At 39.9% G+C, this 20156-nt stretch overlaps 1 protein-coding gene across 1 annotated transcript in view; it reads right to left on the bottom strand.

The window, feature by feature from the left end:
• Positions 1–4767: 4767 nt before the first annotated feature.
• Positions 4768–20156, bottom strand: part of IL17RE (interleukin 17 receptor E) — a 71507-nt gene continuing 56118 nt past the window's right edge. Inside the window, exons 13-15 of the mRNA XM_053720986.1 lie at positions 18129–18180; positions 16322–16429; positions 4768–15271 (exon numbers count right to left, since the gene is read on the bottom strand). Of these exons, the coding sequence (XP_053576961.1) occupies positions 14580–15271; positions 16322–16429; positions 18129–18180 (852 nt within the window). The 3' untranslated portion in view covers positions 4768–14579. The remainder of the gene's footprint in view (positions 15272–16321; positions 16430–18128; positions 18181–20156) is intronic.

Below are 20156 nucleotides of genomic sequence, written 5' to 3'. Positions count from 1 at the left end.
GTTCCATCTTCCATTTCTGCATTCCCGACTGTGTGGCAGAGGAAAAATTCTATTCCGCATGGGCCTGGTCATAGGAGGTGGTGAGTGCCCCAGCCATTGTGGGTGTCAGGTGCCGTTTTTGTTTTACTATTTTAGTCCATATTTGCATATCCTTTATCCATTTATGGAGGATTCTGATGCTGAGACTGTTCAAATTTCAGATTTAGTTATAGAGGATTCTGATACTGAGACAATTTTAATTTCAGATTCTGCGTCCGGTGAAGAATCCGAATTGGCCTCGTTGACACATGTCAAGCAGTTCTGTTCTGTATGCCATTTGAGAGCGCCTTGTTCCTCGGACTCGGGGAATCAAGGGACAGCTGAGCCCTCTGCCTCTGGGGGTCCCGTACTCCGAGAGGTGAGTTCCCTACTACTACATACTTCTACACATGCAGGTAACTCAGTTTATGATTATTCCTCCATGCAGGGTGGCGTGTTCCCCTCAGAGGTTGCAGCACATTTTCGCTTCCATTACTTTTTGGCGATTATTCGTCTGCAGAGTCCAGACGTTTATTTGCGATTGTGCTCGTGCCCTATTGTCCCGGGTCTCCCGCCTTGGGGAGGGCCTCAACAGTTCCCTGCGGGTGTAACTGTCCCTGAGTGTTGCGCCTTTCGTTACAGAATTGCGTGCCTTCACGTATTGCTCAGACATGTTTTTCAGTTATTAAATTACCCTATACTTATTGGATACAGGAATTTTCAGTCTGCTAATTCGAATGGTGCACCTCATTAGACATGTGGGGATGATGTAATCTCCTGATTGTTCATTTATGGAGATCATTCCCAAATTATGGAAGATCTGGGCTCCATTTGGCTGGTCCTGCGGGTAGGCCTGTTTCTTCTTGGGCGTTAACCTCCGGGTTGCCTTATATTTTATTTTATCCGATTAGATGTTTTTTGTTTTGTTTATTGTTTCCTTCGGGAAATCTCTAGGATCGATACTCTTTGTTACTTCTTCGGAAGTTGTTTTGGACAGGTTAGTCCTATGTTAAAATGCCTGTCTTCCCTTCTTCCACTCTGAGGGAGGATTTATGCAGCCTACCGGTTAGGACCCTAGGTGCAGGCTGGTCCTGTTGGGTTTGGTTCTGTCTTGTGGCTGTTCAGACACGTGGCGCTGTTTGAGGTGCCGAGTGCCCATGTTATCATTTGTTTTACATGTTTCAACTACGCATCAAGAAGCCTGTAGGCCGTAAGGTGGGAAGGATTGTTTCAGTTCTTATAGCCTTCATCTGGATGCCTGGGTTAGCGGAAGTTTCCGCTGTGTCACTCTCTCTTACGTCTGGTATTATCGGACAATAGAGTTTCCTCCCCCACGTAGTGGAGGGCTGGAGGGAGATAGTTGATCCCTGTGGGGACATTGGGCTTTGCTCGGGGTTCCCTGGAGCTGGGGCTTCGTGCCCTTTTTTCCCTGTATCCCTCTGTTGCTAGGGAGGTGATGTGGAGACTAACCCTGCTCGAGGTGTTTTGACCTCAAGGTTTTCCTTGCTTGTTGTTCTAGAGTAGTTTTTTTTACTTTTATCGCCTTGCTCCTTGGAGCGTAGTACTTTAGCAAGGGGTGGTTCCTTCCTTCGGTCAGGACTTGCAAGTTCTTCTCATTATCCGGAGTGCTCTGGATATTGCATTAATATCCCTTTTGTCTGTTTTTTTATCAGATGGGGTGTTAAGTTCTCGGATATGTTTGATCGAACAATTGGGTACACGGACCTGTTTTCTCCCTGAGGCTTCTGGTTGTTGAGGCTTCACTCCCGTTTTCCCTTGTGGACCCAGTTGTGGGTTGTTACCGGAGTCTTAAGCCTAGGGGCTGGTTTGGGGTTCCTCAGTTTCTGGGAACTTGAGCTATGTCTCTTACTCGGTCTACTTGACCTGGTTATGGTTGGCCAGGTTTTCTGAGTGTCTGTTGCTTATTAGGTTTGATGCGCCTTGGAGTTGACTTCCCTGGGTCAGCTTGCTTGGATTCACTGCTCTGCAGGTGAATGGATTTGCAGTGTCTCTGCTGCATCTATCACACAGGGGATGTGTGCTGGCGAGCTGCTTTTTAGGGGAGTCCTTTCCAAGGGCATCTGTGTTGGGGGTTTCTCCTTCGCCTGTAGCTTTGTGCCTCAAAGACAGGTGTTGCCTTCTGGCTCCTTCCTTTTCTTAAGGGGTTTATTCTCTCTTTAATGGTGATGTGGTCCCTTTTTTGGGGCTTCTCCTGGATCAGGAGGTTGGAACGGTGTAACTTATCAGAGAGGGATGTCTCTCTGGGGTGTTACGTTCCATCTGTAGTTTTGCTGGCTTAGTGTCGACACTTTGTTGGGCCTTTTGCTTGATCCTTTGGGTCTACGGCCTTGTCGTCTGTTCTAGGGGTAGAGTTGTACCTGCACTCTGTGAGGATGGCTGTGGCCATTCTTACGCTAGTTCGTGAGTGGGTTTGGGGTTCTTCCATTATCCTTGTTTTGGATCCGCTGATGCTGGGCTGGTCCGGCTGGGCGTGGGTTCGGATAGACGTTGTCATTTTCAGGAACTAGGTGGGCGTAGTTGCTAGCTCCCTAGGCTTACAGGCAGAGGGTCCAGGTTTACACCTCCTTCGGGCTCTGGATGTATCCTCTCCTTTCGGGGGGCCTCGATTGAGGTTATGTGTTCCCCTTTTAGAGACCTGTGTGTAGGTCTGGCGGCTTCAATTGCCTATAGCGTGCCCTTCCTTATGGATTCTGTGGTCACCTTTTGGTTTCCCTTCAGTTCTTCCTTGCCCTATCTCTCTGGGAGTTTAGGCTGGTGTTCCCTTCATAAGTGAGGGGTGAGTGGTGTGGGACCGAATATTGGGCGACGGTGTCTCCTGGAGGACTGTTGGCTCAGTTGAATCCGATTTTGCGGTCTCTAGCTAGGCTTCTGGACTATCTGCGGGTCAGTGTCCTTGGGGCCTTTCCTTTTCAAAGTTTCTCGGCTTCAGGCGAAGCAGAGTTTTTGTTGGGTAGAAGTTCAGGCCTGGTGCCCTCAGTATGGGCCGCCTATTGTACCCTCCTGTCTTGGCATTCAGTGTCCTCTATAGCTTGGGTATTGTTTTCCCAAAAGTAATGAATGGAGCTGTGGACTCTTTCTATTTAAGAAGAAAAACGTAAATTATGGTTACCTGATAATTTTCTTCTGATGGAAAGAGTCCACAGCTCCCCACCCGTATTTTTTTTGTGGGGCATCATTCTGTTATCTTCTGGCACCTTTCACCCTGATATTTCTTCTACTGGTCCTTGTTCCTCGGTTGAATGACTGGGGGATGAGGGGAGTGGGAGGAGTATTTAAGCCTTTGGCTGGGGTGTCTTTGCCTCCTTTTGGTGGCCAGGTTCTTATTTCCCAACAATAATGAATGCAGCTGTGGACTCTTTCCATCAGAAGAAAATAAAATTATCAGGTAAGCATAATTTATGTTTTTCTATATTGTTATTTTAATATTTTTATATTATATAATAAGATGTCATCTCTTGCTTAATATGTTGTATCATTATTTTTAATATAAATTGTAATCTAACAGGTATATCAAAAATTTGTAATCTGTAATATGGTAATCATTATGGCCACTAGAGGGCAGTATAATGTAACAAAGATGGCTACTTTGCCAATTGAAGGGTTAGGTTCCAGAAGCAATGGTTGTAAATCGAAACCGTTGTAAATTGAAACCCAGTTTATAACATAAGTCAATGGGAAGTGAGGGAGTTAGGTTCCAGGCCCCTCTCAAAATTGTATTAAGTAACACCTAATACATTATTTTTAAAGCTTTGAAATGAAGACTTTAAATGCTAAACAGCATTATAAACCTAATTAAATAATCACACAAACAGAACATATCATTAAACTAAGTTAAATGAACAAAAACATTTGCTAAAATAGCTTTATAAACCTAATAAAAAATCACACAACACAGACTTTACTTGCATTTTTTTGCAAACAGTTCTTTCTATGCATTCCAATCTGGACTGTTTTATAGACAGGAAGATCTTGTTCATTTGAAAGCTGCTCGATAGCTCAGGTCTAGATAAACTGATTAATTTCAGCCTGCTTGCATATCATTGCTGCAACACAAGCAGACAGCTCCACCCACTGGCTATTTTAATCAATGCACTGCTTCTCAATGCTTTTCAATAGCAGTCACATGACTGAAAAAAAAGGTTGTTATTCTGAAACGGCACAAATTGAACCGTCGTAAACCGAGGGCCACCTGTATAGTTATTTATATATATATAGTTATATATGTATGTATATATAATAAAAATAAATATCAAATAAATGTGTGTGCTTTTTTTCTGCCACAAGACATACTACTCTTCATTGTCACCCTGTTATCTGCAGGCTGCCCAGTATTTTTTTGAAGGACAGCTGGCAACCCTATACACACATACTGTATAGACGTGCATTTAAGATCTTTGCAGGTAAAAGGAAACTAAACCCATTTTTTTTTCTTTCATGATTCAGATAGACCATGCAATTTTAAGTGACTTTCTATTTCACTCCTATTATCAATTGTTCTACGTTCTCTTCCTATCTTTATTTAAAAAGCACTATGAAAGAAAGACATTTATCAGGTAAGCATAAATTGTGCTTTTGACTAGACTGTCCTGTTTTTTCCTAAAGGAATATAATATAAACCTACCAAGTCATACAGTGTTTTTTTTTTTTTTTAAATTCATGTCCACGTCTGTGCCACGCAAACAATTTGCAGGAAGAAAATTTGACACACTATTCCAGTCCGTCAGACTCTTTACTTTTTGCAGTTTTTATTATTAATTTTTTGCACATTCCAACTCTTACACATTGGACTTAATAAAGTTTTGTCTTTGACTGTTTCAAGTGGTATATCTTGGCTGTCACCAACTTTTTTGTTAAAGTTTTGTGCATGCTCAGTCCACACCTTAAAGACAACACTTTTTCTTTTTTTTTTATAAAATAAAAAAATAAATCTACTTGGCTGTAAAAAAAAAAAAAAAAAAAAAAAACTACTTAGACAAACCAAACGTATTTAAACACAGCTCTGTGTATTTTTCAAAAAGATTGGAATTCATGTCAGTTGATTTTTTTACAGAAAATGTCATGAAATGAGGTAAAATAGAAAACTTGTCTTGAATAGATAAATAATTTCCATGAAGATTCTGAATGATCCTTATATAAGGTAGAAAATATTATTTTTTATATTTTCTTTAAAAGGAGGTTAGAACATTTACAATATATATACATATACACAGGCATATTTATAAGCATATATTTAAAGTGATACACACACACATATATTATATTTTAATTTTATACATTTGTAAAATCCAAATGACTTACTTCATATATAAAAAGGTGGAATACATTTAAAGGGATAAGAAAGTCAAAAATAAACTTGCTTGATTCATATAGAGCATGTAATTTTAAGATACTTCTGTTTTCAAATGTGCTTAGTTCTCTTGTTTTCCCTTGTTGAAAAAAAATACACACATATCATACATCAGTGGGAGCTGCTGCTGATTGGTGCCTGCACACATTTGTCTCTTGTGATTGGCTAATTAGATGTGTTCAGCTTCCTGTCAGTAGTGTAATGCTGTTCCTTCAGCAATGGATAACAAAAGAATGAAGCAAATTTGATAATAGAAGTAAATTGGAAAGTTGTTTAAAATTGTATGTTCTATTTGAATCATAGAAGATTGTTTGGGGTTTACTATCCCTTTAACTCTGGAACTGCTTGGGTGAGTTTTATGAAAAAGCAATTTATTTCAGCTTGTCTATGGCTCTGACTCTCAAAACTTTGTACTTTGGGACACCCTTGGATGAATGTTCTAGAATTTAGTTTTTAATTACATAAATTAGCATATACATAGTTATGATTCTTCTTGTTGACACAAAACAGACAGCATACAAGTAATTCAAAGAGATAACAGCTTTCCTTATTTCACATAAGTTGTTTTAAGAGGAACACAAGGGTTACTATCAGTAGATCACCAGAAATTTCAGTTTTGAGCGATATATTTTATTTAAAACTTTTTTGCTACTAATGCTACCTGCATGAGAGCATGGAAGGACCCCCCTCCCCCTGTGGCCCGCAAAAGGGTAGGGTCAACTGTAGGTGAGGTGGGTGCAGTGAGAGAGCTGTTAAAGGGACATTCCAGTCAAAATTTAAATGCACATAGATTTATTACATCTTTGAATAGAAACATATTTGCAATATAAATGTATTGGCAAAAATGCTTCTAGTAAAAGTTATCACTGTTTTAGTGTTAACATTTTTCTCTGCACGTGCATGTGAAGCATAGCTAGATATTCGCACTGCACCCACATTTAAAATAATACAGCTGCTCAGATCATCAGTGGGACTTGTATCCTCATCAATTAACAAATTGAGTTTCCAATTTTGGCTGGAATATCCCTTTAAGTAAGGGGTTAGGCAGAAAGTGGGCAGCAGTTTGTGTTTGATCAATCCCTCTCCAATGTTTATGTTGTTGGTTTTTGCATTGAGTGGGTTGCAGATGTTTACCTATTTTAGGTCAATGAGTGGATAGTGGTACATCCTGTTGGGTAGCAGGGGAGAGTGGCACAACTGTGGGGTGTGTTGGCTGAGCTTGTCAATGTCAACCCATGTGTTATGTGGGCAAGCACTCTGGTTATGGTTAATTTGCTATTTATTATATTTATAAAGTTTTAATAAAGTTGGGATGCGGCCTTTTCACCCCAATACTGATTGTCAGTCTTTTATTTAATTGAGCGAGTGGACACTAGGGGGGGTCACACATCTTTGCTATATTAGTCCTTTTTTTTCTTATTTCCCCCTGAGGTGTTTTTTCACTACCAAGCGGAGTAATTGTCCCTATTTAAATGATCATTGTACTATAACATTGTTTTTATCTTAATATGTTTCCAATGACTTTTTATACCAGTGGCAGAGTATAAAATGTATGATAAATTGCTCATGTATGTTTATTTTTGTATTTGAAATGGTTGTTTTTGTACTTTGAAACCACAACCCATCAAAAGGGTTGAGCTTGCATGGAAATCAGATTTCCTTATTTTATCACTTTCTGTTCACACCCATGCTTTTTTATATTATCTCTGTAAACAAAAGCCCAATACTTAGAGAGAACAATTGAAAATTAACATTGTATTGCTTATCTCTTCTACTGAGTGTGTAATTTATTCTGTTGGCTGTCTACACAGCTTTTCTTCAGCCTATACTTAAATATAGAAACTTTTAGTATAGGTAGGGATACCACAGACAAAAACAAATTATGCTTACCGGATAATTTCATTTCCATCTGTGGGAGGAGAGTCCACTGCTTTATCCATTACTTGTTGGAATTAAGAACCTGGCCAGCAGGAGGAGGCAAAGACACCCCAGCTAAAGGCTTAAATACCTCCCGCACTCCCCTCATCCCCCATTCATTCTGCCAAGGGAACAAGGAACAGTAGGAGAAATATCATATATAAATGGTGCCAGAAGAATAAAATTAAATTTAGGTCCGCTCACCAGAGAAACGGGCGGGGGCAGTGGACTCTCATCCCACAGATGGAAATTAAATCATCAGGCAAGCCTAATTTATGTTTTCCATCTTAATTGGAGAGTCCACTGCTCCATTAATTACTTGTGGGAACAAATACTCAAGCTCTAGAGGACACTGAATGAAAAAACCGTGAGGGCAAAAAGAGGCGGACCCTAAACTGAGGGCACCACAGCCTGCAGAACCTTTTTCCCAAAAGCTGCTTCCGCCGAAGCAAAAACGTCAAATTTATAAAAATTTGCAAAAGTATGTAAGGAAGACCAAGTGGCCGCCTTACAAATCTGCTTCATAGAGGCCTCATTCTTAAAGGCCCAAGAACAGGCCACAGCTCTAGTTGAGTGAGTCGTAATCCTCTGAGGAGGTTTGTGTCCTGCTGTCTCATATGCCAGAAGGATCATACTCCTCAACCAAAAGGATAGAGAAAGTAGCAGAGGCCCTTTGTCCCATGCGTTTCCCTGAATACACAACAAATAAGGATGAAGTCTGTCTGAACTACTTCGTGGCCTGAAGATAAAACTTCAAAGCCCAAAACCACATCCAGATTATGAAGTAACCTTTCCTTTGAAGAAGAAGGGTTAGGACGCAGAGAAGGAACTACTATTTCCTGATTGATGTTACGACTTGACACCACCTTGGGTAGGAATCCCAATTCAGTGCAAAGAACAGCCTTATCATCGTGAAAAATGAAGTAGGGAGGCTCACATTGCAAGGCCGCCAACTCAGAGACTCTGCATGCCGATGCAATAGCCAGTAGGAATAGGACTTTCCATGAAAGAATCTTAATGTCAAGCGCATGCATAGGCTCAAACATAGCCCTCGGTAAAACTTTAAGAACCAAGTTTAAGCTCCAAGGAGGAGCCGAATTCCTAAAGACAGACCTGATCCTAACCAGAGCCTGAACAAATGACTGAATGTCAGGAAGCTCTGCAAGCCTTTTATGCAACAGTACAGATAAAGCCGAAACCTGTCCCCTTAGGTAACTGGCAGCAAGACCCTTATCCAGACCGTCCTGGAGAAAGGCCAAAATCCTGGATACCCTGACCTTGTGCCAGGGGTATCCTCAATCCTCACACCAGGACAAGTAGGTCCTGCACACCCTGTGGTAGATGCGTCGAGTGACCGGATTCCTGGCCTGAACTAGAGTGTCAATAACTCTTTCCAAAAATCCTCTCTTGGCTAAGACTAGACGTTCAATCTCCACGCAGTCAGCCTCAGAGAATCGAGATTTTAAAGTTGAAAAGGACCTTGAACCAACAGATCCCTGCGACAAGGTAACCTCAACGGACGGAGATGACATCCCCACCAGAACTGCAAACCACATCCTCCACGGCCATGACGGAGTAATCAGAATAGCCAAAGCTTGCTCCTGCTTGATGCGGGCTACCACACAAGGTAAAAGTGGCAACGGTGGAAATATGTAAATTAGGTTGAAGTCCCAGGGCATCGCCAAGGCATCTATCAGTTCCGCCTGGGGATACCTGGATTCCGACCCATATCTGGGTAGCTTGCAATTGAATCTGGACGCCATGAGATCTATCTCCGGTGTCCCCCATCTGTTGCAGATCTCTGCGAACACCTTGGGATGGAAAGACCATTCCCATGGATGAAATGTCTGTCTGCTCAGAAAATTTGTTTCCCAGTTGTCCACACCCAGAATGTGGATTACTGAGAGTGAACAATTGTGTCTGCCCATTCCAGAATCAGAGATACTTCCCTCATGGCTAGGGAACTTCTTGTTCCCCCCGATGGTTTATGTAAGCCATCAAGGTAATGTTGTCCGACTGGAATCTGATGAATTGGGACGACCCCAGGAGGGGCCAAGCCCTCAGTGCAGTAAATATCGCTTGAAGTTCCAGAATATTTATAGGTAGACTCAACTCCTCTCGAGTCCATCTGATCTGTGCCTTACTGGTACCCCAAACAGCTCCCCATCCTGTTCTGATAGACTTGCATCGAAGGTCACAATTTCCCAGGATGGTCTCAAGAAGGATGTACCCTGTGAAAGCTGCCCCAGTCTGGTCCACCAAGATAGGGACTCCCTCACTGGTCTGTCCAGAGATATCTGTTGGGCCAGATCTGAATGATCGGCATTCCATTGTCTCAACATGCACAGCTGAAGAGGTCTGAGATGGAACCTGGTGAATTGAATGACATCTATACACCTGGCCACAGATGTCCTGGAGGATGTCTGAAGAGTTAGACAGTTGGACACAAGTATGCAATGTCTCTGATCTGTCAAGAATATCTTCATGACTGAAGAATTTATTATCGTACCCAGGAATTCCACCCTGTTACTGGGGACCAATGAACTCTTTCCTTCATTTATCTTCCACCCGTGGGACTGAAGGAGAAGGAGAAGAGCTCTTGAGTGATCCTCCGCAAGACTGTAGGACAGAGCCTGGACCAGGATATCGTCCAGATAAGGAGCCACCGCAATCCCTCTGGCTTACGCTACCGCGAGTAGAGCTCCCAGAACCTTTGTAAAGACTCTTGGGGCAATCGCCAAACCAAACGAAAAGGGCCACAAACTGGAAGTGCTGGTCCAGTAAGGCAAATCTTAGAAACCTGAAGTGATCTCTATGGACATGAAGGTAAGGATCCTTCAGGTCTATAGTTGTCATGAATTGCCCCTCTTGAACCAGGGGCGAAATTGACCTTATCGTCTCCATTTTGAATGATGGAACTGACAAAAACTTAATTAGGGCCTTTAGGTCCAGAATTGGACAAAATGTGCCATTCTTCTTTAGGACCACAAAAAGGTTTGAATAATACCCCAGACCTCTTTCTGCCGCAGGGACTGAGATGATTACCCCGAGAGACGAGAGATCCCTCACACACCCTAGGAAGGCGTCTCTCTTTTCTGGCCTTGAAGATATGTTTGACAGGAGGAACCTGCCTCTGGGCGGATATGACTTGAAACTTATCCTGTAGCCCTGAGCTATGACCCCAGAACCCAAGGGTCTATAATGTCTCTTCTACAGGCCTCCACAAAAAGAGGAGACCCCTTCATGCCGACTTTGACTTTGCAAGCTTCTTGTTCTGCTTGGACTTGTTCCAAGAGTTAGCTTGCTTCCAAGATCCCTTGGACTGCTCAGACTTTGCGGCAGGCTGCTGGCGCTGAGACTTGTCCAAACAAAAGGGACAAAAAGTAGATCCCTTAGATTTAGCCTTCTTATCCTGAACAAGAAGGCATCCTTGCCACCCGTAAACGTAGCTATGATGGAATCCAGTTCCGGGCTAAACAAAACTTTTCCCTTGAACGGGAGGGAAAGCAATCGAGACTTGGAAGTCATGTCAGCAGACCACGACTTTAGCCACAGAGCCCTGCGGGCTACAACAGAAAAACCTGATATCTTAACATTCAGGCAAATAATCTGCATGTTAGCATCACAAATGAATGAATATGCTACCCTTAAGGCCTTAATTCATTCTAGAATCTCATTGAGGGGAGTCTCCACCTCAAACATTGCTGATAGAGCGTCACACCAGTAGGTAGCCACACCAGCCACTGCAGCTACGACCGTCGCTGGTTGAAAAACAAACCCCATGAGTTGGAACATCTTCTGCAACATGGACTCCATCTTTTTATCCATGGTTTCCTTGAAAGAGGAGCTATCCTCTAGCGGAATAGTTGTTCTCTTAGCGAGCGTGGAGATAGCACCATCCACCTTAGGAATGGTTCCCCACAGTTCAAGCTGTGCTTCCGGAATGGGGAATAGCTTTTTAAAAGAAGTAGAGGGGGAAAAGGATGAACCAAGTTTCTCCCATTCATTCTTAATAATGTTAGCCATCTGGACGGGAACTGGGAAGGCCTGGGGCACTACCCTGTCCTCGTAAACCTTACAAGTTTAGGGATCGAAGGTTCCTCCGATAGTTTCGGTTCTGGAACCTCCAACGTAGCAAGCACCTCTTTCAGCAGAAAATGCAAATGCTCCATTTTAAATTTAAAATCTGGTTCACCCACGGATGGAGGCTTAGAAGGAGATGATTCTGACCCAGAAGCAACATCCTCCGATAACTCAGAGTTATCCTCCTCAGTGAATAATCTATCTGAGACATCCAGCAGAGTCGAGGAACCCTGAGATGGATAGCAACAACAACAACTAGTATTTATATAGTGCCTTTCTCCCAGTGGGACTCAAAGCGCTTTTTCGAATTAACCAAATCGGCAGCTGAATAGTAATTATTATTACCCAATTTAATGGTACTCATTTTATCAACCTCGGAAAGATGAAGGACTGAGTTGGACCTGCCGGGATTTGAACCTGTTACCTTGGATCATTTAAACAGGCTTTTTTGTAGTCATGGCATTTACCAACTGAGCTACCTCCATAAGAGACTACTCAGAATCTTCCGACACTTCTCTTCCAACTTTCTGTGACGAAAGGCAAAGAATGACTGGGGGATGAGGGGAGTGGGGGAGGTATTTAAGGGTATTTTAGGGTGTCTTTGCCTCCTCTTGGTGGCCAGGTTCTTAATTCCCACAAGTAATGAATGAAGCAGTGGACTCTCCCCCCATTAAGATGGAAATTAGCTATTTCAAATGCTGAAATAAAGTAAAAGGAGATATTTGTACACAATGTAATACACACCAGCACATAAAATGAATCAAAAGGGAGAAGAAAATAGGGTACACTGTCCATTTAAGTATACTGTTGCATTGCAAATTTATGGTATTTATCTATTTTCTAACTTTTTTTTTTTTTGCTTTTTCTTCTGCTATCTACCCTATACCTGCTGAGTAGAGAACACTAAATCTATTTGTCAGACATTAAATGTTCAGGTTAATCAGCAGCAGGTGAAAGCTATAGGGGTCATGGGTCATAACTATGGAGGGGCATGTACTGTATATGGGAGGTGAATATATATATTTATTTTTTTAAGAGTGATTTGGGCTGTTTCCACCTTTAATTATATGTGAAACCCTCAAATGAGGGCTGTGATACCCCAGGCCATCCTGTATAGTTACCCATTGTCCAGTTTTTCCCGGGACAGTCACGTTTTTTGGCTTCCTGTCCCTGCCTTTTAAAGGGACATTCCAACTTAAATGTTTTTATTTAATTATGCATAGAAGTCACACATCAGATATATAAAAAACAAATTAGTGAAACATAAAATATTGTTTACATTCACACAAAATGCCTTTCACACAAAATGCCTCAGGAAAAACCTTATTGTCAGTCTTTTGTAGGCTGCTGAGGCTGTCCAATAATTTTCAGTATGTAAATTAGTCACTAATAACCAGAGTGTGCGCATATTCATGCACATTAGCTATTGTTTTCACCTCACAAGTTATATACCAGGAGGTGGTAGGCAGATGCATATGTGTATATTTTTAAAAATATTGTCTATATACTGTATTATATATAGCTTGGGGCTCATTAATGTTTGTAAAGTATAGCGTTTAATTTAAAAAAAAGATGTGACAGAAAAAAATATAACATTTTGACGTTAATTATTAATTTAGGTAGAAATATTTACCTAACTATAGTTATACTAATAAACAAATCTGTATTGAGAAAATTCTCTAACTGAAGTGCTTAAAAAACAATACTTACTAAGGTTGTTTGCTGGTAACAATGCAGCTGAGAATTGTCAGCATTACGGAGTGAAGTGGTAGTGTGCAACGTCACAAATGCACCGCACATGCGCACATGATGCACGTTACCAGAACTCGTTCATGAAGCGCATCCATGGTCGTATATTAATACGACTTAGTGCATTTGCTATGGTATGGATAAAAAACAAGGGGCAGAGGAAAAATTATAATTTTAAAAACGCTATATATAGAAAATGAAGCATTTAAGTAAAATAGTATATATTGCAAAGTTAAATGTTTTTAAATAATCTGCACATTAGATAGTTGATAGAAAAGTGCTGAAATGTCCCTTTAAGTATGTCCCTTGTTCTATTTAGTATGTATTTAGTTTAATAATATTGTGTGCAGTGCAGTACTCCCAACACAGAGGGCGCTGTGGCTTATGATTTTACACTGTTGTCTTTAGTAGTCTGTAGTCTGTAGGTATTTTTTTTCTATAGTCTTCTTTATCTGTGTTCTCCTGTTATACTGACATTTAGCAGTGTGTAGTCAAGTGTTAGGTAGGGGGAAGCCATAAGATGTGATATACAACACCAGGGTGGGTAGGAGGCAAGGAGTGAGGAAACGAGGCATTTTAATAGTGTTGCACAATTTGGAAGTGGAATTGTCCCCATTTATATACTGAGACTTTGCTTAGTTTAATGCATCAAGTTCTTCATTTGCTGGGACTGGAATTCATAAAACATATTAAAAAATCCAGATTTACTGGGGAATTTCTGGGTCTATTAACCTACTGCCCACACTCACTGCCACCAATAGAGCTTTACAAAAACTCAACTGCTTTTATAGCAAGACCTGAGCTATTACAGGGCCAAATCCCCTTAAGCACATGTACATCTGTGTCATTAAGGATTTAAACAGTACTTTTTCATGTGCATGATAGAATTATTTTGAGTTTAACATCCCTTTAAAGTTTCTTATTCTGTTGCCATTGTTTGCCCCATTTAATAATGATCACCAGTTCTATTCCAAATTCTAGAGCAAATTCTAGAGCAAAATTGACATTATAATTCATTACAGCATGTCATGTTTGCCTTAGTAACCCTAGATTACCTATGTGTTTAACAAGTTTATGGGAGGTTAAATGCATAGTTAAATATTTTTCTGGAGCAGCAAACATTGCATCTTCCAAGCAGGTACCTGCTGGTTTGCCAACCAGGAGCAGCCACTGCATTATCCGCCAGTCACCAGTAGCTTCTTGTTCATAAGTTGAAGAGTTTGTGGCTCCCTAGTGGGATTTTACTTGTGTGTTTAACATATTTGCTGGGGTTAAACACATAGTAAAAGAGGGCCGATGATGCAAAAATTAAATGCTCTAATGAATTACATGGCAGAATTTCAATCAGAGGACAAAAGTAGGATCAGATAAGTGGTAAACTTGTTATTAAATTGTAAATTTAACAACAAAAAAACAGAACTTGAGTTTTAAAGTACTATATATATTAATTCTCAGGAGCTTTTGAACAACATTTTACACTTTGATAGTCCTTAGTCCATGCACCAGCAATTTCTCCACAAGTGACTTTTTTCCTATACAAATTTACAACATCCTTCAGACTTCTGCTCTTCTCTGAGCTTATTAGATTTCTCATAAGATACTTAGCCCCTGACTTTATCAGGCAGGAAGTAGACAAACCATTAGTTTCCTGTAATTTAACAACCAGTCGGCCAAGTTCTTTAAACAAGTGGTATCTGGTGATTTTCCTCAGTTTACTGGGGATATCCTGCTTATCACAAAGGCCTTCAAAAAAGACCATGGTGTAGTCTTCAAGATTTCCATTCTTTTCCAACTCAAGGTCATTCATTAAGCAAGACATAGCAGCACCAAATAGGTTTACTGGGTCTCCCCATGCCAGAGTGTTCAGCTGACCTTCTTTCCATTGTTTATACATCAATGTGCTTGTCTTAGTCCATACGATAATTACCTTCCCTTTCCTTTGTGCCACCATATCCCTGTTTCTGGAAAACCAAGGGAGGACTCCTGTCTTGCTAACTGTGTTCATATCCCAGAGGTCCAAGATAACATCACAACCCAGAAAACGTTGAAGGAAGGAAGCAAAGGTGCAGATAACATGTTTGTACTCTGCACAGTCTGGGGAATACACCAGTAGTACGGTCCGCCTCCAGATAGGGGCTGTGGAGAAAGCAGTATTAGCAAAGGTTACATTAGCTAAAGATAATGTTCAAGTCAAAAGCAATAAATACTGATAGCACTAATATATGTATTTGTGGAGTACATGGACATATACTGTATTACATTAAGACATTATCTATTAGATATCTGGATTTGGAGGGTTCGGATACCTCAGAATGTTATTGGGTTATTGAGTTATTTTTAGAGCCAAATTTATTCTTGAGAAACTGCAACACATTAGGATCTGGTGGCAAACCTATATCTAGACATCTTTTCACTCTGATAATATAAATCCATACAATATCCACCTGTACAATGCACCCCTGTACAATAAAGCACCATACATTATACATTTATACAACCTACATTATTCATCCCTTCAATGGTACATTGCTACCTAATTTGCCTAAAGACAGCTCCTGCCTACACAAGATCACATGACTATATACACTGATGTATTTGATGTGGTTTCTGAGTCAAAGATAACAAACCGAAAGGGACATCAAAATGTTCTTTTATGAGTCAAAAATATTGTATACATTAAACAAAATAAACTGAAACTTACTAGTTTATTTCTACTTAACATATTTACTTCATTCTCTTGGTACCCTTTGTTAAAGAGCACACACAAGGGTGTGCAGCAGTTGTGTTATAGTTTATGTAAAAAGTGCTGCCATCTAATGTTCAAAAGTGGTTAACATTGTATTAAAGATAATACGCCCTATCTAAAGTATGAAAGGAAATGGTTTTTGTGTCCCTTTAATAAAGGACTCTTATTCCTGGACATAATTCATACAGATTGCACCAGTAGTTACTAACCCAGTTAATATGGCCCATAACATACCAGGATTGGTAAATACCCCCCGCCCCTCCAGCTTAGCATACAACAGTGAATTATTCGCCTATTTGTGCTATGTGAGTTTAGATAGGAATACACAGAACTCCTGGTGCTAATTATATGCTTGGAATCCCCAGTGCACCCCTATTTCACCAGCTTGGCACTGGAAGCTTTGATACTGGTACGGAACATACTAAGGAAGCGTTTCTCACCTGTAATCCACTTCACAATTCTTCCATAGATTAGATACATAACCAGGACAAGTGTGAAAACCGCCAAGATAGAGGCAAGGAAAAACAAACCCAGGTGTTTGTGGGAATCTGCAAAGACCAACAAGAATTGAATTATCATCAGCTATTTTTGTTTACAGTGAGTTTTACTAATGTTATCAATGATTGGCTGAAATTATTTGCACTCCCTCATGTGTTTACTTAAAGTACTGGCCAACTTCTATTCTGAGGCTTTTTTTTTTTCAGGATAGATGGGTAGTACAGCCAAAGGGGGTAGCTGGCACGATAATTAAACATGTGCATAAGCACTGTAAAAAGGTATGCTAAAGAACATTTTTTTAAATAAAAGCAGTTAATTATTGATAATTCTTTTATACATTTATTTTTAATGCACTAAAAAAAATTCTTGTGTTAAGACTGACTATAAAGGGACATTAACCCAAAACTTTTAAAATAAAACATTTAATTTATTTCTGTGATCTAATTTGCTTCATTCTCTTGTTATCCTTTGTTGTAGGAACAGCAATGCACTACTGAGAACTAGCTGAAGAGTTTTTGATTGAATCAGTGACACAAGGCATTTATGTGCAGCCACCAATCAGCAGCTAGAACCCAGTGGCGCATTGCTTCTCCGGAAAACTACCTAGTTATACTTTTCAACAAAGGAAATGAAGAGAACAAAGCAAATTATATACTTCTATCTAAAGCATGAAAGTTTAATTTTGACTTTACTGTCCCTTAAAAAATAGTTTTATACAATTATTTAACCCCTTATTGACGGCTGATGTACCCTGTATGCCAGCTGTGATTTTTAAAGGCAAGACCGTGCTATAGCTGAATGTCTTCTGGAGTGAGGCACGTAATATTAGCCTGTGTCTGCTCTGGTTGCATGACTAGTGCTATAACTGGCATAACAACTGCCATAAGCACACAAAAAAAGTTCCAATTTACTTTATTTTCTTGGGCATCACCGAAATAATTGGTGTACATAGCCAAAATACACAACTAAACTGAATATCTTGTAAAATGTGGACTTTTTAGGTTTGCAAAAAAAAACAAAAAACTACTATACTTTGTTAAACATGTTCTGTTAAGTTCCATCAAATGTAAGAAAACTGATTTATACAAAGGGGCATATTTATCAAGCTCGCCGGAAACAGAAGAAGTCCACCTGCTCTGAGGTGGCGGACAGAAATCAACCTGATCAAATCTGATTGGGTTGATTGACATGGTGACACCCCCTGCTAGCAGCCGATTGGCCGCAAATCTACAGGGGGCGGCATTGCACCAGAAGTTCACAAGAATTGCTGGTGCAACGATAAATGCTGAGAGCGTATGCTGTCGGCATTTATCGATATGCATCGGACATAATCCGCTATATCGGATCATGTCTGCTATGTCGGATCATGTCCGCTCGCACCTTAGTAAATAGGCACCAAAGGGTTCAATTTATTAAAAGCTGGGCGGACATGATTCGCTGAAATTAATCATGTTCCCCCCGATATCACTAAAAGCCGACAGCATACAATGTTGGCATTTAACATTGCACATGCATTTCTTGTGAAATGCTTGTGCAATGCAGCCCCCTGCACATTCGCGGCCAATCGTTCATTAGCAGGGGGTGTCAATCATCCTGATCGGATCAAATCTTGATGATTTCACTCCGCCACCTAAAATGTGGGGGACAAGTTATGGAGCAGCGGTCTTATGACTGCTGCTTCTTAACTTTCGTTTCCAGCAAGCCAGAAACTTTTGGCGTAGAAAGCGGCAAAAGAAAAGGTTCACTTACAGTCGGGACAGAGTATACGCTTGTATGAAAACTGGACATCAGTACGCCAAACCTGCAGCAAAAAACAAACATAACTAGTATTACTAACTAGAGTTCAATAAATATAAACAATATGTACAAATTTAAGAATAAAATATAACAATATTACATATATAACAATATTACATATATAACAATATTAAATATATAACAATATTACATATATAACAATATTAAATATATAACAATATTACATATATAACAATATTACATATAAAACAATATTAAATATATTTGTGATTGCTAAAAAGTACACGCTGTAAGGGGGTACAATGTTGTTATATGGACAGATCTAAAGGGTTTAAGGAGACATGGAAGTTACATATCCTTTTAAATTTTTTAAAAAAGGAAGAAAAGGTCAAAGAGCAACATTAGCCCTTAATAACAAAAACAAGGCACCCTAAACATTAAATACATTTCATGCACCTCCTCATTATGGGTGGCACAATTTTGGAACCTAGGTTTCACTGCAGGTATCTAATTAAGAGTTGCCGTATTTGTGCAAACTCATCAGCACTGGAATGCAGTGAAAGCTAGATTTCAATATGGCAGCACCCATGACTAGAGGAAGGTAGGGAAAAACCTCAATACTAGGCTTATAAAAAGTACTCTTATTTAGCGGTCTATACTTTGGATCCCTTCTATATTGCTCCTATACACTGTTTGCAATCACTGATGTTTTGCAACACAAGTAACAAGTGAGTAGACACATGCTTTTTATACTGGCTTTAATTATATAGAGGATTGTCTTTGATACTGTGTCCAAGCAACACAGAACGACTGCAGCAAAAATGACAGCAGAACTCCATATCCACCTTGAAGACTCTGTTTATTGAAAAACAGTCTGCAGAGCCCTTCACAAAGCCAACATCCATGGAATAGCTGTCACTGTGAAACCTTTAATCACAGACAACGGAGCTAAAATGTGAAAAAGATTGTGCCATGATCAAAAAACCTGGACAGCTGAAGACTGGAAATAAGTAATATGGTCCAATTAATCAACATTTTCAATATTCTCAACAGCAGGTCGGTTTTATGTATGGAGAACCCCTAAGCAAGTGTACCACTCAGACTGTTTGCTTCCATCTGTCAAAGATTGGGGTGGATCTGTGATAATTTAGGTGCCATATCTTGGTATTCAGCTGTCCCCATCATTACGCTAAATGGTTGAGTTACTGCCAGCAAGTACTTGGACATTCTAAGCGATCGGTTGCTTCATATGGTAAGAAACAGATTGTCTTCTCCTACATCCTTGAAGCAATTATGAGATATTCTGAATAGTACAATATTCCACTGAAGAATATTCAAAAGTTTTATGAATCTATTCCAAGAAGGTTGGAATCTGTATTAAAAGCAAAAGGTGGTTCAACACCTTATTAATAAAGAAATATCACTTTTTTTCCCAGTATTCACATTATTTTATCCAACTCCATACTCATTTTTGATCAAATACTTCGAAATAAAGAAGACTGTAAATGTGATACTATAGTGATATTGTTGGCTAGAATGGAATTTTAATAGTTGGGCAGATAACTTGACTCCTACTATTAATCTTTCAAAAATTTTAGTATAGCAATATTTGGTCTGCACACAGTCTACAGATAGATCCCACAGTAATAAAAATTGGGATTTAAGATTTTTCAGATATTCCCACAAAATGGCAATTGCTTTCACCATTTTTAAATACAATATACATGCTCGAGACCAACCTTTGGTGGCAGTGGCTCATTTGGGACACTTGGGGGTGGACTGGATAAGGAACAGACTAGACACACTGCCTTATAAGCAGTCTTTTACACTATCTGTGATGACTTGTACTTTATATTGGCATTTATGTGTCGCATAGTGTTTGTTTTTTGTATGTTTGTGAGTTTTTTTTCTTTTTATGTTTTTATCCATAATGTCTTTTAAAACAAAAGTCAGAAGAGACGCTATTATAATTAGTTTTTTGCCAATAAATGAATGAATGTAGATTGGACGTTACTTGCC

This window comes from Bombina bombina, chromosome 7, assembly GCF_027579735.1.
Source record: "Bombina bombina isolate aBomBom1 chromosome 7, aBomBom1.pri, whole genome shotgun sequence".
Lineage (NCBI taxonomy): Eukaryota > Metazoa > Chordata > Amphibia > Anura > Bombinatoridae > Bombina > Bombina bombina.
Note: the sequence above shows the minus strand (reverse complement) of the source record. Positions and strands in the feature narration are given on the sequence as shown.